Here is an 18,321-nt window from a genome sequence, read left to right as displayed (position 1 = left end):
ACTCATGATTGCGCAGAGTTTCCAGACGCCATTTTTGAGCAGGGCAACTGGTCCTACAGACAGTAAGGAGATATAATTATAAAACAAGTACTTGACATTAACTATCAGAATAGCACCCATACATGGCTAAAGACCCTTATGAACGCATTTACCTTTAGATAGAGCCGTTCAGATAGATTAATTTACTATGTCCTCAAGCAATTAGTATGCACCATTTTGCTCGCGGGTGTGCTATTGTTTTTTGTTTATAGGAATACATAATCAATGAAATTAATTAAAAGTTAGTGGTTTAAGTTTCCTGGATCGTTGACCACATTAAAGATGGCAGCCGGGAACTGGTGACGTCATTGCTACCTTTGTCCTGAGTTATCTTTGAGCTGGTGCTGTGATCTGTGTGTCTGATGCTACAGGGCTGCAAGGTGAGGGAATGAGTGGTATCGGAATTGGCAAATATAATGTCTTGCCAAGGAGCAGGCTGGGGAGTGTGAAGGAGAGGGGCTAGATCTGTATTACCACTATGGTGGGATCTGGCAAATGGAATAAATTCTACAATCTCTAGACCTTCTGTACTTCTGACTCATTAGTTTATGTAATATTATTATATATCAAATGTGGAAATATAGCTTGGAAATGAAAATTATTAGGCATGTCTGATACTGATTTAGCTGACATTGGTTGTAATGTAGCTGTCTTTTTTTTCACCATAAGGCTGCTATGAATGGTAAACTGGGCTCTGAATAATATAGATTGATGTTTGCATTAGAAATTTTATCCGTGTTTTTAAAGCACTGTAAGGATTTATGGTTTTGGTCAAGATTCTTTATTATTTAGACTTATTTAAACTGGTAAGGAACCATAGCTACTGAATTAACATTGCTTATAAGTCAAGCATCTATTTTCTATATATGTGTTGCAATATTTAGTATGATCAATAATGAGTGGCCCAATTATATTATCCAGAACCAAAACACAAAGAATTTTGTATATTTATTCCTTTTTATCGTATTTGTCAAAATTCAAGTGTTGGGCATGAGCTGCAAGTTCAAAATACCCTAGACCTTTTGGTCTAAAGCCACACCCATAAAACAAATGGTGTGCTCCTCGGCTTTAACTCAAAGCTCACACGTACTGGACTAGGCATGCATTAAAACTAGTTTATTAAATCCAAAAATACCATGTTTATGGGCTTACTACAGTGGATGTAATAAAATGTCACCCCTTTAGTATTTTTCACATTTTATTTTCCTAAATAGAGTTGTGAATTCTTATTATCGATCAACACAAAGTTCTCTGTAATGTCTAATAAAAAGCCCTCTAAATCTTATTTAATTACAGACTACCCCCCCCCCCCCCCAGACTGTAATTAACATCCCTTATTCTAATACTTGGTAGAAGCACATTTCATCATCATCAGCAGCAGCAGCTATTTATATAGCACCACTAATTCCACAGCGATGTACAGAGAACTCGCTCACATCAGTCCCTGCTCTATTGGATCTTACAATATAAATTCCCCCCCACACACACACACACAGACTAGGGTCAATTTGATAGCAGCCAATTAATCTACTAGTATGTTTTTCAACTTTGGGAGGAAACCCACGCAAAACGGGGAGAACATACAAACTCCACACAGATAAGGCCATGGTCGGGAATCGAACTCATGATCCCAGTGCTGTGAGGGAGAAGTGCTAACCACTGAGCCACCATGCTGCTCTTTAGCTGAAAAGACAGCTTTAGCTAGTGCCTCCATATTACAAAGCGGTTTACAGGTAATATTTAATCACTCACAGCAGTCCCTGTCCCAGTGGAGCTTTCAATCTATATTCCCTACTACACACACACACACTAGGGTTTAATTCCGTCAGAAGCCAGCTAACCTCAGTTTCTCTTTGTAGTGTGGGCTCAAACGTCGCAGAAACCCACACAAACGCGTGGATAACCTACATACACAGATAGGGCCCTGGTCGATATTCTTTGCATGAGGTTGGACTGTTGATGAACAAACGTTTTTACATCATTCTACAGAATCTCAATGGGAATGAAATGTAGGCTTTGACTCTGCCACTCTAGGACATTATGTTTTATAATTTATTTTTTGCATTTAAGCCACTCCAATGTGATTCCCCCATCCCCACATACACACAGTGTCTTTTCACTATCTCCAGAGCGCCTCTTCTGCTTCAAGTGTGGTGCCGGCATAATAAATCTTCAGTACCATCTACTTCTATCCTTCCCCTGATTGGTGCATAATCTTTTCTCTGATTTGTTTTGCATGTTCTTTCCTCTCACAGTCAGGTGTATTTATTTTTAAATCCATTGTACACAGGTGAGCTCCAGTCATTTAACTGTGAACTCTGAAGACCAGGGTTTATTTAGGAGTATCGGTGTAAATACTTAGGTAATCATTTGTGTGGGAGCTTTTATTGGTAATCCGTTAAGAAAAAGCTTTAGCATTGTATTTTACCAGCGTAACAGGATATTTTGTGTTGATCTGTGTTTACTATTCTCACATAAATCAATTTTGAGTCCAAGCAAATAAAATGTGAAAATTGCCAAAGGGGGTGAATACTTTTTATAGCCACTGTAAATCTAAAAGGTGTATTTTTTTTTTAATACGTGGAGTATGGATGTCTTGTTCAATACCCCACATTTTGCTGCAGGTTGTTTAAAAGCGTTTTCACTCCAATCTCCATCACAAACTGCATAAGACACAGCCCACTGTTTCATCATCAACAACTTTATTTATAGAGTACCACGAGTTCTGTAGCATCGACCAATCATCTTACAGATATGACATACATGAATGCAATGAATATAATAAGAATTACATGAATACAATTAAACCTAATAACAAATACATGGATAGCCAAGAGCTAGCAATTACATCTAGCGTGGTACAGGTGATCAGACATCTGAGGATGACATAAAGAAATTGGTCTCAAGCGCTAGCTAAATTTGTGATGTAGATGATACATAAATATCATTAAATAACCACAAAACACAAATACGGGATACTAGATGCAGCTGTCCATTAAGGGAAATCTCAACACCTAACCAAAACAAACCAAAAAAATAAATTAAACTGTGTAAAATATAATCTGTAGAGTGTCGTATAACTAAATCATAATAAATAATTGATCTAATAAAAAAAACTCTTCATAAATCAATAAAATACAATTTATAAAACATAATTATCACATTCAGACCACAGAATAGAAAGTAAGAATATAGGTCACTTTGTATCTCTAAAAGGTTCACATAGGAACTGGAAAAAATAGAATAGAAAAAAACATATAAAAACCTCTATTAAGTATTGAATAACTGTCCCATTCAGTAGTGGAAACCTTTAGTTAATAGTTGAGCAGTACTTAAAGCACCTTAGTCATTAAACATCCACTTTAAGAGGACAGCCTCTCAACTTCAGTGGTAATCAGTTTAACGGTACTGACTACCCCGACACTGAAGAAAACGACATGAGGAGTCCAATTGGATACTACAGCGACCTGCAAAAAAAAACAACTACTTACCAGGATCCAGATGACTTGATGAGACGACTTGCTGTGTTGCCGACTCTACTAAATGACTTCATCAGAAACTGCGACTTGTCTTAAAGCGGAGATGGACGGATCCCACTGTCATTTATGTCATGTAAGTATTATGTTAAGGGTATTAGGGTTAGGGTTAACCCTAACCTTAACTCCTAACCCAAATACCCCTAACCCCTAAAATAATACTTATATGACATAAATGACAGTGGGGTCCGTCCATCGCCGCTTTAAGACAAGTCGCAGTTTCTGATGACGTCATTTAGTAGAGTCATCCCATCAAGTCTTCTGCATCCTGGTAAGTAGTTTTTTTGGTAGGTCGCTGTAGTATCCAATCGGACCCCTCATGTCGTTTTCTTTGGTGTCGGGGTAGTCAGTACCCTTAATAGGTACTACACCCCTCTACTTCTTCTGGTGTACCCAAAATTAAGCGTTATTCACAGTACAGGAAACCCACTGAATAGGCAGCTGATAAACATTATTACTTGTCGCGTTTCTGACTAACAATAAATGTTCCGTATTGTCCAGGAAGGTTTCAGGAGGACCAAAAGTAAATAAATATGTAACACTCACGTCCTCCTCAGGTCCCCCATCCAAACCGATCTTGGCATTCAGAAACCGTTCCTAGTGCCAGTGGTTTGTACCATAAATCATCCGAATAGAAACAAGAGTCAAATAAGAAGGGTTCCATCAATAATACGAGTTCCGTAAGGACTTCAAAGCGACGCGTTTCGTCTACTTGGTGTAGACTTTTTCAAGCGGTAAAAGTAAGGTTGGGGAGGTCCTCTGTGAAGGTGGTTTGGTTAGTGAATTGAATTGGGGTATAGGAAGCCAAAGGTGGTGTACCTAAAGACTACAGTTTTGTAAATATGGCTCCTTTCAGTACTGCATAGAATTTCATCTTATTCCTATTTTCATAGCCTATGAACCTTCATCAGCTGTGCATGAGGTCATGTTGGAGAGCTGGCTCACTTTTTATGCGTGCTTGGAGGAGACCAACGCTAACTTATCTCAAAAGTGAGCAGTGAAACGCTTTACTATAAGGCTAGTGTATTTAAATTCTTCAGCTAAAGGAAACCAGCCTATGACACTTTAGAAAGGGAGGTATCTCTAAAATGTTTTTTTGGTTAAATAAAAAGGAACATTATGTGCATTGTACAGGTAATATATGCAAAAATTGTGTGAATTTTTATGTGCAATTTTATAAAGTTCAATATATGTATAAAGCACCATCATATTACACACTGTACATTGAAGGGATCATAATACAAATACACAACAGTGTTCTCCCCGGAAAAATTTGCAAACTGGCTGGGGGCAAAAACCTCCAACATTTTTCATTATTATTGCTAACACTTATATTATTTATAAAGGCTCTGAATGTTATTGCCCACACACACATTTTATAAAGACTCTGGACTGAACGATATTTTTTTTTTAGAATTCTTTTTTATTTTTATGCCTGGACTGACTGCCAGGACTGGTCTAACTGGTGGTCCGTAATCTAACACACACTGCAGGCTGCAGTGCTCACACAGTGCCTATCATAGTAGGTCAAACAATGGTTTGTCCCATTACAACAGGACTCTGTCGGACTCCCAAGAGCTGGGTGGCAAGTAAGAACAGCCGGGTGGAGCGCCTGGGAAATAGGCCCTGGGGAGAACACTGGTACAATGACATAAAACAAGGTAGAGATGCCCCTGTCTAAATAAGCTTTAAATCTATTACGTCTGGGAGCAACAAGTAGTGTAGTACGGTTGGAATGTGGTGAAAGATGAACTAGTCATATTAGAAATCCTAAGTTATGTGCCTTGTGTCCGTTTACACTTCATGTGTTCTGGTGTCCTTTCGGTCGCAAGATTATGCTGCATGTGATTTTAGTACATGACTTGATATTTTGTTTATATCACAATACAAAGAGCTATGTGATTCTTAGTGCCTTATTTACTGGGTTATCAGATCACTAGTGCAGGCCTGGCCTGGCTGTGGCTCTACAGGTGTTGTGAAACTACAAGCCCCAGCATGCTTTGCCAGTAGACAGTCACTAGTTGACAAAGCATGCTGGGATTTGTAGTTTCACAACTAGTGACTGTCTACTGGCAAAGCATGCTGGGGCTTGTAGTTTCACAACACCTGGAGAGCCACAGCCATGCCAGGCCTGCACTAGAGATATAGGGCCTAATTAATTAAAGAAAGCAAAACACACGTCATTTGGGGCATACACACATCCCTATTTTACTATTTTAATCAAACTCTAGCTGTCATCTATTTAGCACATTCTACAAAATGATAACTAGAATCTGATTGGTTGCTATAGGCAACATCTCCACTTTTTCAAACCCGCAGTTTAGAAATATACCCCCTAGAGAGATTACTAAACTAATAGTCTGTTATTTATTAACACAATATATTGAGGGCACTATAGAAAAAGGAAATCTTAGGTTCTCGATGTTTCAATAGGTTTTATTACTTTTATGTAAAAAAAAGTCTGTCACTGATAATAACCATTTAACCACATTTCTAACCATATTATTTTTCTGCAGGTGAAAAAATATCAACCTACTCAGACATGAAGACTCTCCTTGTATTTGATTTTGACCACACTATTATTAATGACAACAGCGATACCTGGATTGTCCAGTGTGCCCCCGGTAAGAGGATCCCGAATGTGTTACAGAATTCTTATGAGAAAGGGAAATGGACGGAATATATGGGCAGGATTTTTACCTATCTCGGAGAGCAGGGAATCCGCGAGGATGACATGAAGAAAATCATGATCGCTATACCCTATACTCCGGGTATGACTGAGCTCCTTCATTTCATCGGCCAGAACAAGGATTATTTTGATTGCATAATCATCTCTGACTCAAATACGATCTTTATTGACTGGATTCTGACCCACGCCAACGTACAGAACGTCTTTGACCAGGTGTTCACTAACCCTGCCGCTTTTGATCGCTTTGGGAATCTCACCGTGCAAAATTTCCACGTCCACCACTGTGCGACCTGTCCGAAGAACCTGTGCAAACGGAAAGTATTAGAGGAGTTTGTTGCCAAGCAGGTGGCAAACGGAGGGCAGTATTCTAAAATAGTTTATATTGGCGATGGTAGCAATGACCTCTGCCCGGTAACGTATCTGAAGAGAGATGACATCGCCATGCCAAGGGAAGGCTACACGTTGCAGAAGTGCATTGCCAAGGAGATTGACATCATCGATTCTTCTATAAGTGTGTGGTCAACCGGTGCGGAGATATTGTCTCATCTGAAGCTGCTGTTGGAAGAATAGAAATCGGATATCTATTTATTTATTTTTCTCATATTTTTCTCGCCAAGACTCTACAAGGCTCAATGGCCCAGATAATATCTACAATAAAATGTCCATACAATATTTAACATAGTAGACAGTAGGTGGTATTTTATCCTGCAGTTTAAGATTGTTCAGCATAAATTAATTTGATTAGCTAGATATGTCTATAAATATATATTTAAAAGCTCAATTTCTGCCTTACCAGAAACCAGAACCATAGTACTATATGTACATACTATACAGTATGAATAGTACTCTGGTTCTGTTCATTGTGACAGAAAGAAATGATTATCGGCGCCACTGTCCTATGATGAATATTGCTCTTTAATTGAATTTTATCTCTAAAGTTGCTTTGATTTCTTATGTACTGCAAAGATGGTCATCAAGGAACCTCAAACAGACCAGGAAATATGTATATTATGTATGTCAGGGAATCTTTTCCAGCTCAAACAGAATCAAAGTTTGTAAGTAGCAGGAGTATCATTTTATCCTCCCTTTCTCCCCGCAAACATCTACGTCAGACTATATAGTTCACTTAAGTGCACTCTGGTGGTTCAGATGTTGGGCCAACAATCTTGGTCGCACTGCACACATGACTTCCCACATTTCCAGGTTGAACTATAACCCTACATACTCCTGGTCATCATTCAACCCAAGTTTCCTTTCACACCTGTTCAAAGCAAATCCAGTTCTACATACAGTACAATGGTTGGGCAGTTTTGTTGAGTTACCCAACCAAAGTCGTACTGTGTGTGGACATCCTGTGTAAGACGTGCTCTGGTGGTGGGTTCATGGGCCTCCACAGAAATAGAGCAGACAGGAAGGGGCATCTCATCATTCTGACTTATTATGGATTTTAATTATTTCATTTTCTCTCTGCTACCAGAGACGTTAATGCTCTCTTTAATTGCGTCTGAGCACCATTTTGCTTTCGGCCTTCAGCTCCTGTACCTTGGTGTGCCCCCATTTGATTTGTGATGTGGGCTAGGATAGAACAACTTGTAGCCCATCTGATCACCATAAAGCTCACAGCATTACCTAATATTTCAGGATTTGAGTGTGCTAATCTTGTGTATAGAGTATTGACCTGTCCGCTTGTGTGATTATGATAGCGAGGACGGGGCTGCATGTGACAGCGTGGTGACACAATGGGTATGGAGGCCGGCAGAATGCCACAGACTGTGTGCTTGATACTGGAAGAAGACAGGGTCCCCCAACAGAACAGGATGGAATTGTGACTCCTATCACTGATGTAGGAATATTATCATGTAAAAATGTATTTGATACAAAGTTCAACATCCAGTAACTAGTCGCAACCAATTGGGATAATGTTTATATCATCCTGAATGATGGGTCGTCCGTTACCTTTAATATCACCTACAGGACAGCTTTAGGAGAAGAACATGTTATTACATTTGTGTATCTGTACAGTGTCCTTGAAAGGACCAGGCTCTGTCACTGAAGTGAATGTACAAGGTGTGTTTGAATTACTTTGCATATAAAAAGTTAAATAGCTCTACACATACAAGCAATTATTGTTCATTCTGCAACATTGTGACCTCCCTTTTTCCAGTTTGTTGTATGCATTGACTTTCACTGGTTCCTTTCAATATGCTTTGCATGTTCCGGAGGCTTCTGATTTGAATATAGTTTGCTGACTTTTGATGCAAGCAACCAAAGTTCAATACAGATAAAAGAAATATGAGCCTCTCAGCCTGGAAAATAAGTCCTTTATTAAACTGCACCAGATTAGGATGAGCACTATAGTTATATATAGGAAATCTTTTCCATTTGCTATGTTTATGCAGCTATGCTTGTGTGGCCAATATTCCTTTTTTATTTTACCTTTTATCCATAAAAGGTCAATATATTATGCAGCACTGTACCATAGAGGGGTTGGCGTTGGAGAGATGACGTGTTAAAAAATGAACAGTGAGGTGGCCCTGCCAAGATAACATTACAATCTAAAAGCTATGAAGAACGCTTGAGGTTTGGAGGTCACAAGGACACAGGAGCCAGGGATTAGTTGCTAATAGGTCAGGGCTACACTTATGGTTTTTGCTGTATAGCAAATTGTACTAGATGCGCGGCATAATGTGACCCGCTACATTCACAATCTTCTCATTGCGCCTGTTGCGTGAGACAGTCGCATTCACATGTGAACTTTGCATATTGCCGGATGTTATAACATGACAGAAGTATAACTAAACAACTGAAATGTAAAAAAACAAAACAAAAACCAGTGCGCAGGATAAAATGTGTGTAGTTTCTTGTGATTTCTCATAAACCTGCCCTTAGGATGAGTAGGAGTAAAGGTACATAGAGCTCTTGGTGAAAGCGATAGTGATTTTGACAGAGACAAGTCTAATGTTTTGAAGGTAGAACGTTTCATGGATGTGGAGCTGTTGAGAGGAGTCTTGTACCTGAACATTGGATAACTTATGAATGAGGGATATTATGAGGTTGTTGAAGAAGCACATAGGGACAAACTGAGGAGCATTGGGTTTTTTGGGTTGTTTTTTTTGTTAAATTCAGAAATGTGTACAGGGGACAGGTTGTTAAGGGTTTGTAGGTTGGAAAGTCTGTGTAACCAGTGTAGCAGTCAATGAGGAATATCAGGATGTGTAGATGGCCTAGTAGAAGAATTACTGGTTGACATAGACTTGTCCGAGGAGGCCTGTGAGTTAAAATCAGATTACAGTACAAGGCAAAGTATAAGAGTGACTTTGTGTGAAAAATGCATGTGTTTTAGAGAATATATAACCCTGTAAACATCAGGACTCAGATATTCATTAATGTTCCATCCACACATACACATCATTTCTGCTGAAAGCCTTATTTGTGCATTTACATTTATCGATTAGTGGGTGCTGCCAACCTCCTTCTTCAACTAAGGTAAAATACAATATCTTACATAGAACATTGTGTTTTACACTTCACAAACTATGCGAAGCATATTCAATTCAATATGTTGAATGCCATTTGAAGAACACCAGTCACCTACACACAGTGGAAGGCAGCCATTTTGCAGGGCCACAGGAATGCCGTCTGTTAAATCACTGAAGCACTAGTCAATCAATAAGCTGCATTCTCAAGGATTCTGGCCCCGCCCACAAAACGCTGGTCTCCCATATGAAAAAGTAACATGCTAATCCATGGTAAACATCAAATTTACCATACAATTCAATGGTACTTTGGTTGTTTACTGTGGTACTTTTTCCCGAGGACCCACTGTGTGTAGGCAAAACGACAGTTTTAAACACATTCGATTGCTAAGAAAATAAGCCAGACTTTAGCTATTCAGGGGCAATTTGAAGAATCAACTTAAAGTATTAACTGTGGTGGGAAACATAATCTATATCCTTCTTGGGATTTTTCAGCACCATGCTTTGAAACATCCGTTTTTTTTATTATTATTATTACCACCATTTATATAGCGCCACTAATTCCACAGTACTGTACAGAGAACTCACATCAGTCCCTGCCACATTGGAGCTTACAGTCTAAATTCCCTAACACACAGACACACACACAGACTAGGGTCAATTTGATAGCAGCCAATTAACCTACTAGTATGATTTTGGAATGTGGGAGGAAACCCACACAAACACGGAAGAACATACAGATAAGGCCGTCATATCAGCTCTTGGTACACTTTTGGCTTGAGCTGCACACATTACAGTATTGGTAAATGTACAATGCATGAAAAATACTTTTAGCGCTGTGTAATTCCTAGAATAACGTCGCCAAATTAAATCGGCCTCTAGGAATTAGGAAAATAAATGCTATGAACCTATAAGTTTGTTTTTTTCTTATCATTTAATTCCAACTTTACTGGAACAAAATCGCCAGCACGTGAATAAATTACTGACAAAAGGCTTCATGGTAGAATAGTGAAACATTTTACCCAGCAACCAATCAAAACTTTTGCTATGAGTAAGGTAAGCGGTATTGTATGTTCACACTGCAGACTGTAGCCAGATGAAGATTGAATAGGGTGCATCTTTCCTGCAACAAGATATTCTCATTCAGAATCTTGATCTATAGCTCATTCAATCTAAAACTCAAATAGTCATTGCATGGATGACATTGTAGCTGTACCTTGCCATTGTTTTAAATGGTTGTGTGGTGAAAAGCATTGTAATGTTTAAATAATAATTATTTTTGAAGCTATTTGTTGAGGTCAGTATGACCAGGACAGCGTAATATAATTCTGTTTCCCAAATTCTTGGCAACTTGTAGTTGAAAGGAAAGTAATCTCTGTGTACCCATTCTAAAATTAAACTCTGACTAGTGGTCATGGGTCACAGCACATGTTTGTTATATGTGCCATTTTATGAAATGTCTATTTTTAATTATTATTTTTTTGTGGTACATGCAAAATGGGCAAAACACACTATGGAGAATTCTGCACAGGCTCCATGGGACACCCCAAAGACCTAGCGAAACATGAGCAAGCTTTGCCATATTTCAAGTAATATAGTTATTGGTTATAGCTGAGTTACCTACTCAATTATCTTGGTGGAGGGTTTTTTATGGGTTTTTTTTTTCTTTAAATAACTTTGTTTTCAAACACAATATAACAACAGATACCAGTAATCAAAAGTAGCCGTTGTTCAAGCAGGTACGCATATTGCACAATGAGGAAATAATCAGTTTTATTATGATTAAAGAAAAGCGCTTTTATGTGATCCATGAAGCCTGTAGTTGTCTCCATTAAGTTAGTTTTGTAGTAGTAATATTTGAAAATGGCACCAGGAAACTGTTTACAGAGTATTTTGATCTCTATGTGATAAATAGTCTGCAAGTCAGTGGTATGCAGTTAATGCTAAAGTACAATATGACATATAGTTATGTACCAATGAGACCTTGGTACATAACTATATGTTATTAGCCTATTCTGCACTTGAAAGATGCTTATGATTGTATTAATGAAGTAATAATATTTGCACCGCTTTGCGTGTTGATGGAAAAAATTATTTGTAATACTCCGTATTCACTTGTTACTTGTTATTACTGGTAGACGTAGCCTAATAGCCATCAGAAAACATATTTGCCTTACGACAGAAATTATCCTATTTGTACATGGTTACGTATTGTTTAAATGTCAACCAATACTAATTTGTGACGCTGTGGCTTGCAACAGATTAAAGTGTACCGTCAACCAAAGTTCAGGCAGCCATTTTGTGGGCTGAAATCCTGTTCATGAGACTACAGCCTATCTGTTTACTAGGAACTGCATTCTCATGGGTTGAGCCCACAAAATGGCTGCCTTCACTCTGTATAAACAAATACACTTTGAATATATTTTGAATCCCATTAATAATTGATGTATAGAGTTGTGTAAGAAATATTGTTATGAACAACATAAAATATGACGTTGGTAAAAATAAATGTGTCACACACCAGACTCTCAGGTTCTGTCACTTACCTCTTCAATGCCTTTCCAAGTAGTCCCTGCGGTCCTCAGGCTCTGCGGGTTTCAGACCTCTCTGTAAGATGCTGTCCAGTCTGTCTCCACTGCAGAGATCCCTCCAGAATCAGAGCATGGGTGCAGCCATCTTGGATTCGGTCACATGATTCCTCTCAGCCAATCAGGTGATAACAGCCTCCATTCCAGATTCCCTCCAAAACCAGTCCATGTAATCTTTATCTGAAATAACTTTTCTTCTACAACATTCCTAAAATGTTTACATATATATTTGAGTTGTTAGTATTTATTTTATATAAATCAACTTATAGATTATGTATAGGTCATTTGAATGCCATTTCTTTCTTCAGTCAGATTAATTAGAAAAATTCCAATATAATCAGCTTTGACACTACAGCACCCAATTTAACATTAGTAATTCACTCTAGTCCCCCATTATAAACATACTTTGTAATAGTAATACTAACAATCTACATAAGACATCTTTGATTATTCAGCTTAGGTTATAAACCAGTAATGGAGCCATGCAATGTACAATGATAGCGGAGGGATTAGTCACTTTAGGGCCCGCTCCCACCGATATCTAAGCACTGGGCCTGACTTGCATTTTTAAGGCAAGTGCAAAACATGCGACACATGTAAAAATAAAACCTATTCCACTTTAAGTGTACATACCCATTATCAACCCTACGTGCATTTGTGTTGAGTTGTGATTTTCCTTTGGGCTCTGGTTGCTCCATTTCAGTGTGTTAGAATCATGTCGTCCCACTTGAAAAAGTCCATTCATCTCTGGGACCAGTGCAATGTTTGCCAATCACATAGGTTGGGGAACAGCTTGTTACTACAAGTCCCAGCATGCCCTTCCAGCTATCAACTGGTTGTCTACTGGCAAAGCATGCTGGGGCTTGTAGTTTCACAACACCTGGAGGGCCGCAGGTTGGACAGGCCTGATCTAAGGTGACTCTGGGTCAATTCAGTTCAGCCATCCTGACTGCATTTGTTAAGGTTTTTGATTTTTTTTTTCCCTTTGATTACAAAAAAGAAGAATTCCATAGTGTTACAAATGAAGAAAATATTTTTGGGATTAGAAGAAGAAAATCCCATTGAATAACAAATAAAGAATTCTTTTTAAATAATAAATTGGTGAACAAGGGCATATTATTTATATTCCATTTTAACATGAGATTTGTACTTGCATTTTATGAAGCAAACAACTCCTGTGTTCCCTTACTATGCTGCTGCCACTGTGTTCTTCATTTCTCATTTAAAACAGGAAGAGGAGGGATAAGTTTACACTCATTGTGCAAGTGAGCTCTTACATGCTCAGCTGACCAACCAAATATTCCTGTTATATGGGGTAATGGAGTTACCCCATCTGGGTATCTCACTGTTTTCTTGAATTAGAACAGTACCCATGGCAGGGTGGGTACTCTATGATAGGGCAAGTGGGAAATAAAATGTTACCCAGTGTCACGAACACGCTATATGAGGTCACACACGATTCCAGCACCGAGGTCTCTCTACCTATCACACAGGTTATAGACCTACTGAATCGCCCCCACACAGCGCATACAACTCCACACATTTTAGGTTTGCCACCACCTATTGAATACGGGCAATAGTACTGGCACAAAAGGCTTCTAGCTGCTCACAGACTAGCAAGACCCACACCAGCGAACAAAGGGTTAACTCTTCACACCTCCAGACTGTTACACAAATGTAAATGCAATCATACACTAAGCTTGTTAATCAAATGTATCAACAAATCTCACACAGGCATTCAAAGGGTTAACTTGGTCGAGCTATTTCTTCTTAACAGGCTAATGCATTCGGTACAGTATCAAGGACGCAACATATTAAATTATAGATTTAATATAAAAAAGTACAGGGCATTCAGATATAAAAAAATAATTAATAAACAATTAATAGATTGCCATAATATGCACAAGCAAAACCGTTTAAAATAAAAAGTATTAGATTCAGAGTATAACTTACATCGAAGTGGTATATTCTGGCCAAGGGAGATTGGCTTGGAAGATGGACAACTTATTAATGTGAATTGCTGTCCCCAAGTCTGACAATTTGCTCTACCTGGTCTCAGCCTTTAAAAGACACTTCCACACCTCTTCCTACCCCCAGGGGGTTGTGGCCTGTGACTCTTTTTTTTCAATCACCATTTGCATGTTGCCTGATTTACTATCCAAGTCTACTATGTGACCTAACTTTTCTGTGGAGCGGCACACAGATCCAATTTTATCATTAATAAATCCCCTATGAACTGGTCCATCTTTTGATATCAAGCACGCCCAGATACAGTGTAATCGTAGAGCTTATACTAATTTCCTTAACTTCTCTGTGGGGCAGAATTCTGCGTTTGACATATGAGTTGCCCTTCATCATGCTATGGAGGAACATGTGGTTGATCACTACTTTTATTGATTTTAAGTGGCATATTTTAAAACTGAATTCTATTTGTCTATATAAAGTATAGCCAAGTTAGCAGATGGGCTCTGTGATCCAGACACCATGCTGAGCGGTTCCTAAAAGTCTATTCAGGTGTCAAACTCCATCCCAGGCCAGGCTATATCTCACTTTGAAGCTGCCACAGGTGACACTCCTATCTTCTCACACTGGCGTGTGCGAAGCCATCAAATCAGAGTTTCTGTCTTTACATTTTACACTGTAATAGCTCAATTTGTCAATGGATTCATTTGATATAACATTTGCACTGCAGTTATGCTTTTTCCCTTATTCCCCACAATTATGTGTTGGGTTAACTTCTAAATAAGTGTAAGTTCTCTCTGTTTAGGACACCCAGTTATAGCAATCCCAGGGTCTCCTATAGAAACATCTGTCACCAAGTGAGGGAGAGCCACAAATACAAAAAAACTTATCAGCGTTTTATCATTATAATTAAAGCAGCAATGCAACATAGGTTCTTTTCTTGAAATATCAAGTTAAGTATCCTTGAAGCATGCATCTGACAGTCATTGTTCTTAGTTATCCTCCTACATATCATTATCTCCTTTTCAAGAACTCTCTGGAGAGCAAACAATAATGTCTTCCACAGGGTCACAGCTCCCAGCATGTCATGTGATGGCAGAGGGGGGAAGAAAGGATATCCTAGGGAAACAGAGCTCAGAGAGGTGTTCCAAAGCCTCACTGCTTACTACATCATGTGACTGTTATTGCGTGGTAGCCACAAAATCTGGAAAATTATAAATCATTAATAACAGTCTGAAGAAACAAAGGAAGAGAAAATGTTATTACAAGCTGCTTCCTGTAGCTTGACCCAGTAATTTATGTTAATAAACACACCGCTTAAACTCTTCATAATATTGAGGCTTGATAGGATCATATTTCTAAAATAATCATTCTTCCCAAATTATTTTACTATGTCCAGACACTGAAATGGTAAAAAATTCAGGTATAAAATACATTCTCCAAGTTCATTTAGTCTTCCAACATTAAACTACTGCTGAGTTATCCACCTAGAACAAATTGCAGCTACTTTCGCTCCCCTGGGTATGATCGCATTTGGGGACTTCCCAAACTTCATAGATATATCAGCCTTAACCTGACACCTACCCCAATTGAAAGTGTGCGGGATGCATGTATCTAGAAGTTTAATCTCTCTTCACCTATATTTCCTATCACTCTTATTTGGGAAACCCTCTCTTACCTCCAGGATGTTCTTCTCTGAGCCCTGTTCCTATATGTGTATGGGATGTATAGCTTACCTTACAGATAGAACACACTTTGCACTGCTGATTATCCAACACAAATACCCCCTGCTGAACCTAAGATTCATGGATCACTTCAGGTTAGCCCACACAGAACCCCCTCGAGAGCCCTTTTCCTAACTTCCCCCTTTGAAACCATCTGTCTGCGAACCCCTCGAAGAAGGGGAATTGTTTCTTCAATCTACAATATCCTATTGGGTTCAACATCGGAACTCCACAGCAAACATGACTATGAGTAGATGTCGGACCTCGGCCCCCCCACCTGAGGAAGAATGTTGGCAGGAAATCACAGACATTGGTACCCTGCACACCGATATCAGCATTGATTAAGAAGACCACATATAAAGTGTAATAGTGGTGGTCTTATACCTCTGATAAACTAAAAAATGTTTCCTACATCTGGACCTAATTGTTGGAAACATTGCATCCACAGAAAAACCATCTATCGTTTATAATGAACATGGCACATGATATTCATGTATTATGACAAGATCCACAGACTCCTTAATTATCTGATCGAGTCCTTGATCCTTAAAGAACCTGTGGACTATCCCCCTCTGCTACCCTCCCCAACGCTTATCAAAACACTGCATAAAATTGGCTGTACATATTCTATCAGCAGACAAGTCAGCTATTGCATCCCATTGGAAAGAAAATGATGCCCCACCCCCTTCAGTGGTTAAAAAACGCATCTGGCACATTACATGCTTGGAAAAAATCACATATTACCCTCACAACAGACCAGAAATGTGTACCCAAATCTGTGCCCCTTCAGAGAAAGCCAAAACCACCACTCCCACAACTAACTTCCTCATCCCAGTGGACTCTCCCCTCCCCTTTATCCTTCTGTCTATTCTTACAGGGAACAATGTCCTCTCCCATCCCAGCCAACACCCACTACAAAATACTAATCACTAACCCCCCCATCCCCCTTCTTTTTTTTCATGAGATTGCTGCTTTAAGTAAAACTCTGAGCCAGTGCACCTTCTGTCTGAATTTTAAAAACTGTGTCATATATTTATTAATGTACCCTGAACGTTCCATGCTGTTGAAAAAGTGCTGAGGAATATGTTGGCGCTATATTTATAAATGATGATGATATGTGTACCCACCTCTACCATGGGCACTGCCATGACCCTTTTCACTCCGATGGAACATACAACATTGTTTTGCAGAGTAAAGTGGGGGAAATGAGGTCTAGAGGAGAATCAGTACTCTATATTCATATTTAAAACTGCTTTATACAAGGTGTTACTGCTTGCCGCTACCCGGCTGCATGGGAGGTGTAGATCTTAAACCGTCAGTGGCACCAAATGACCTCCTAGACCTGTATACCACATTTCTAAATCTCTGCCACCACCACCACTTTTCTATATGAGATAATATATCTAAGGAGGCATAGGCCATCCAAATCTGATACTGAATTAGTCATGATTAGTAAAATAAATCCAAAAGGTCCAACAAAACACAATACTTAAAATGAATTCTTGGGAGTGAGTTTGGTCATTACCATAGGTTCTAAATCAAAGATATAATGTATCAAATGTATATTTAATCTGAGATAAAACAGTCAGAGAGACTATATAAAAATATTATAAAATAATATACAGTAAATACATGTTTACAAGACAGAAATAATACAGAGGGGAAAAAAACTGAAAATTTCCAGGAAAAATACCAATATATCTTCTGGGAGGCAGAGAAATAAAGAGATGTTTACATTTTTCTTACCACAATAAATTACATGCTTTAAAATATCTGTAAACCAGTTACAGCATGGTTTCACTCTTGCAAGGCGCTAGGTAGGGGCTAAAGTCCAGCATGCAGGTGTGGTAAGTTATATGACAATTAATGGACTCCACAACACTGTAAAGGAGAAATGATATTGTCTAATGTATAAACAATGTGTTTTAATTATTTTACACTTTTGCTACCCTTGTATATTGTTTAAACTTGCATGGTGTTGCAGCCACTGTTGGAATCTACAAATATTTATAGTATGTGGCAAATATGTTAGAATAATACCTATTTTAAATAATGATAATAATACACAGGGATCAGAAATTTTATTTTTCATTAATATATTTCTCCAAATACTGTATAAAATATTTAATACTATGTAAATGATATTAAGAGTAGTGCATGTATTAATAGTAAATCATTTATAAGTGATGAAGTAGCATGAGAAAATCAATATATCAACGTATGTTCTTTGTGAGTCCCAGTGACCTCAGGTTTACTCCGTGCATGGGGAGCAGCTGGGATACCAAAATAGGATGTGACATCCCCTCC

The 18,321-nt window shown here is 38.6% G+C and overlaps 1 protein-coding gene across 3 annotated transcripts; it reads left to right on the top strand.

The window, feature by feature from the left end:
- Positions 1–336: 336 nt before the first annotated feature.
- PHOSPHO2 (phosphatase, orphan 2) lies at positions 337–12,265 on the top strand. 3 transcript variants are annotated; one of them, XM_075180689.1, is made up of 4 exons: positions 343–419; positions 4,133–4,315; positions 4,469–4,565; positions 6,092–12,265. In XM_075180689.1, exons 3-4 carry the CDS (start codon positions 4,472–4,474, stop codon positions 6,832–6,834), a joined length of 837 nt encoding a protein of 278 aa, XP_075036790.1. In that variant the 5' UTR covers positions 343–419; positions 4,133–4,315; positions 4,469–4,471; the 3' UTR covers positions 6,835–12,265. The 3 variants fall into 3 exon arrangements, with proteins under 3 accessions (XP_075036793.1, XP_075036790.1, XP_075036791.1); XM_075180690.1 differs by lacking the exon at positions 4,469–4,565; XM_075180692.1 differs by lacking the exons at positions 4,133–4,315; positions 4,469–4,565 and having other exon boundaries at positions 337–419.
- The last annotated feature ends 6,056 nt before the right edge of the window (positions 12,266–18,321 follow it).

This window comes from Mixophyes fleayi, chromosome 7, assembly GCF_038048845.1.
Source record: "Mixophyes fleayi isolate aMixFle1 chromosome 7, aMixFle1.hap1, whole genome shotgun sequence".
Classification (NCBI taxonomy): domain Eukaryota; kingdom Metazoa; phylum Chordata; class Amphibia; order Anura; family Limnodynastidae; genus Mixophyes; species Mixophyes fleayi.
This window is presented reverse-complemented; position numbering and strand designations above follow the sequence as displayed.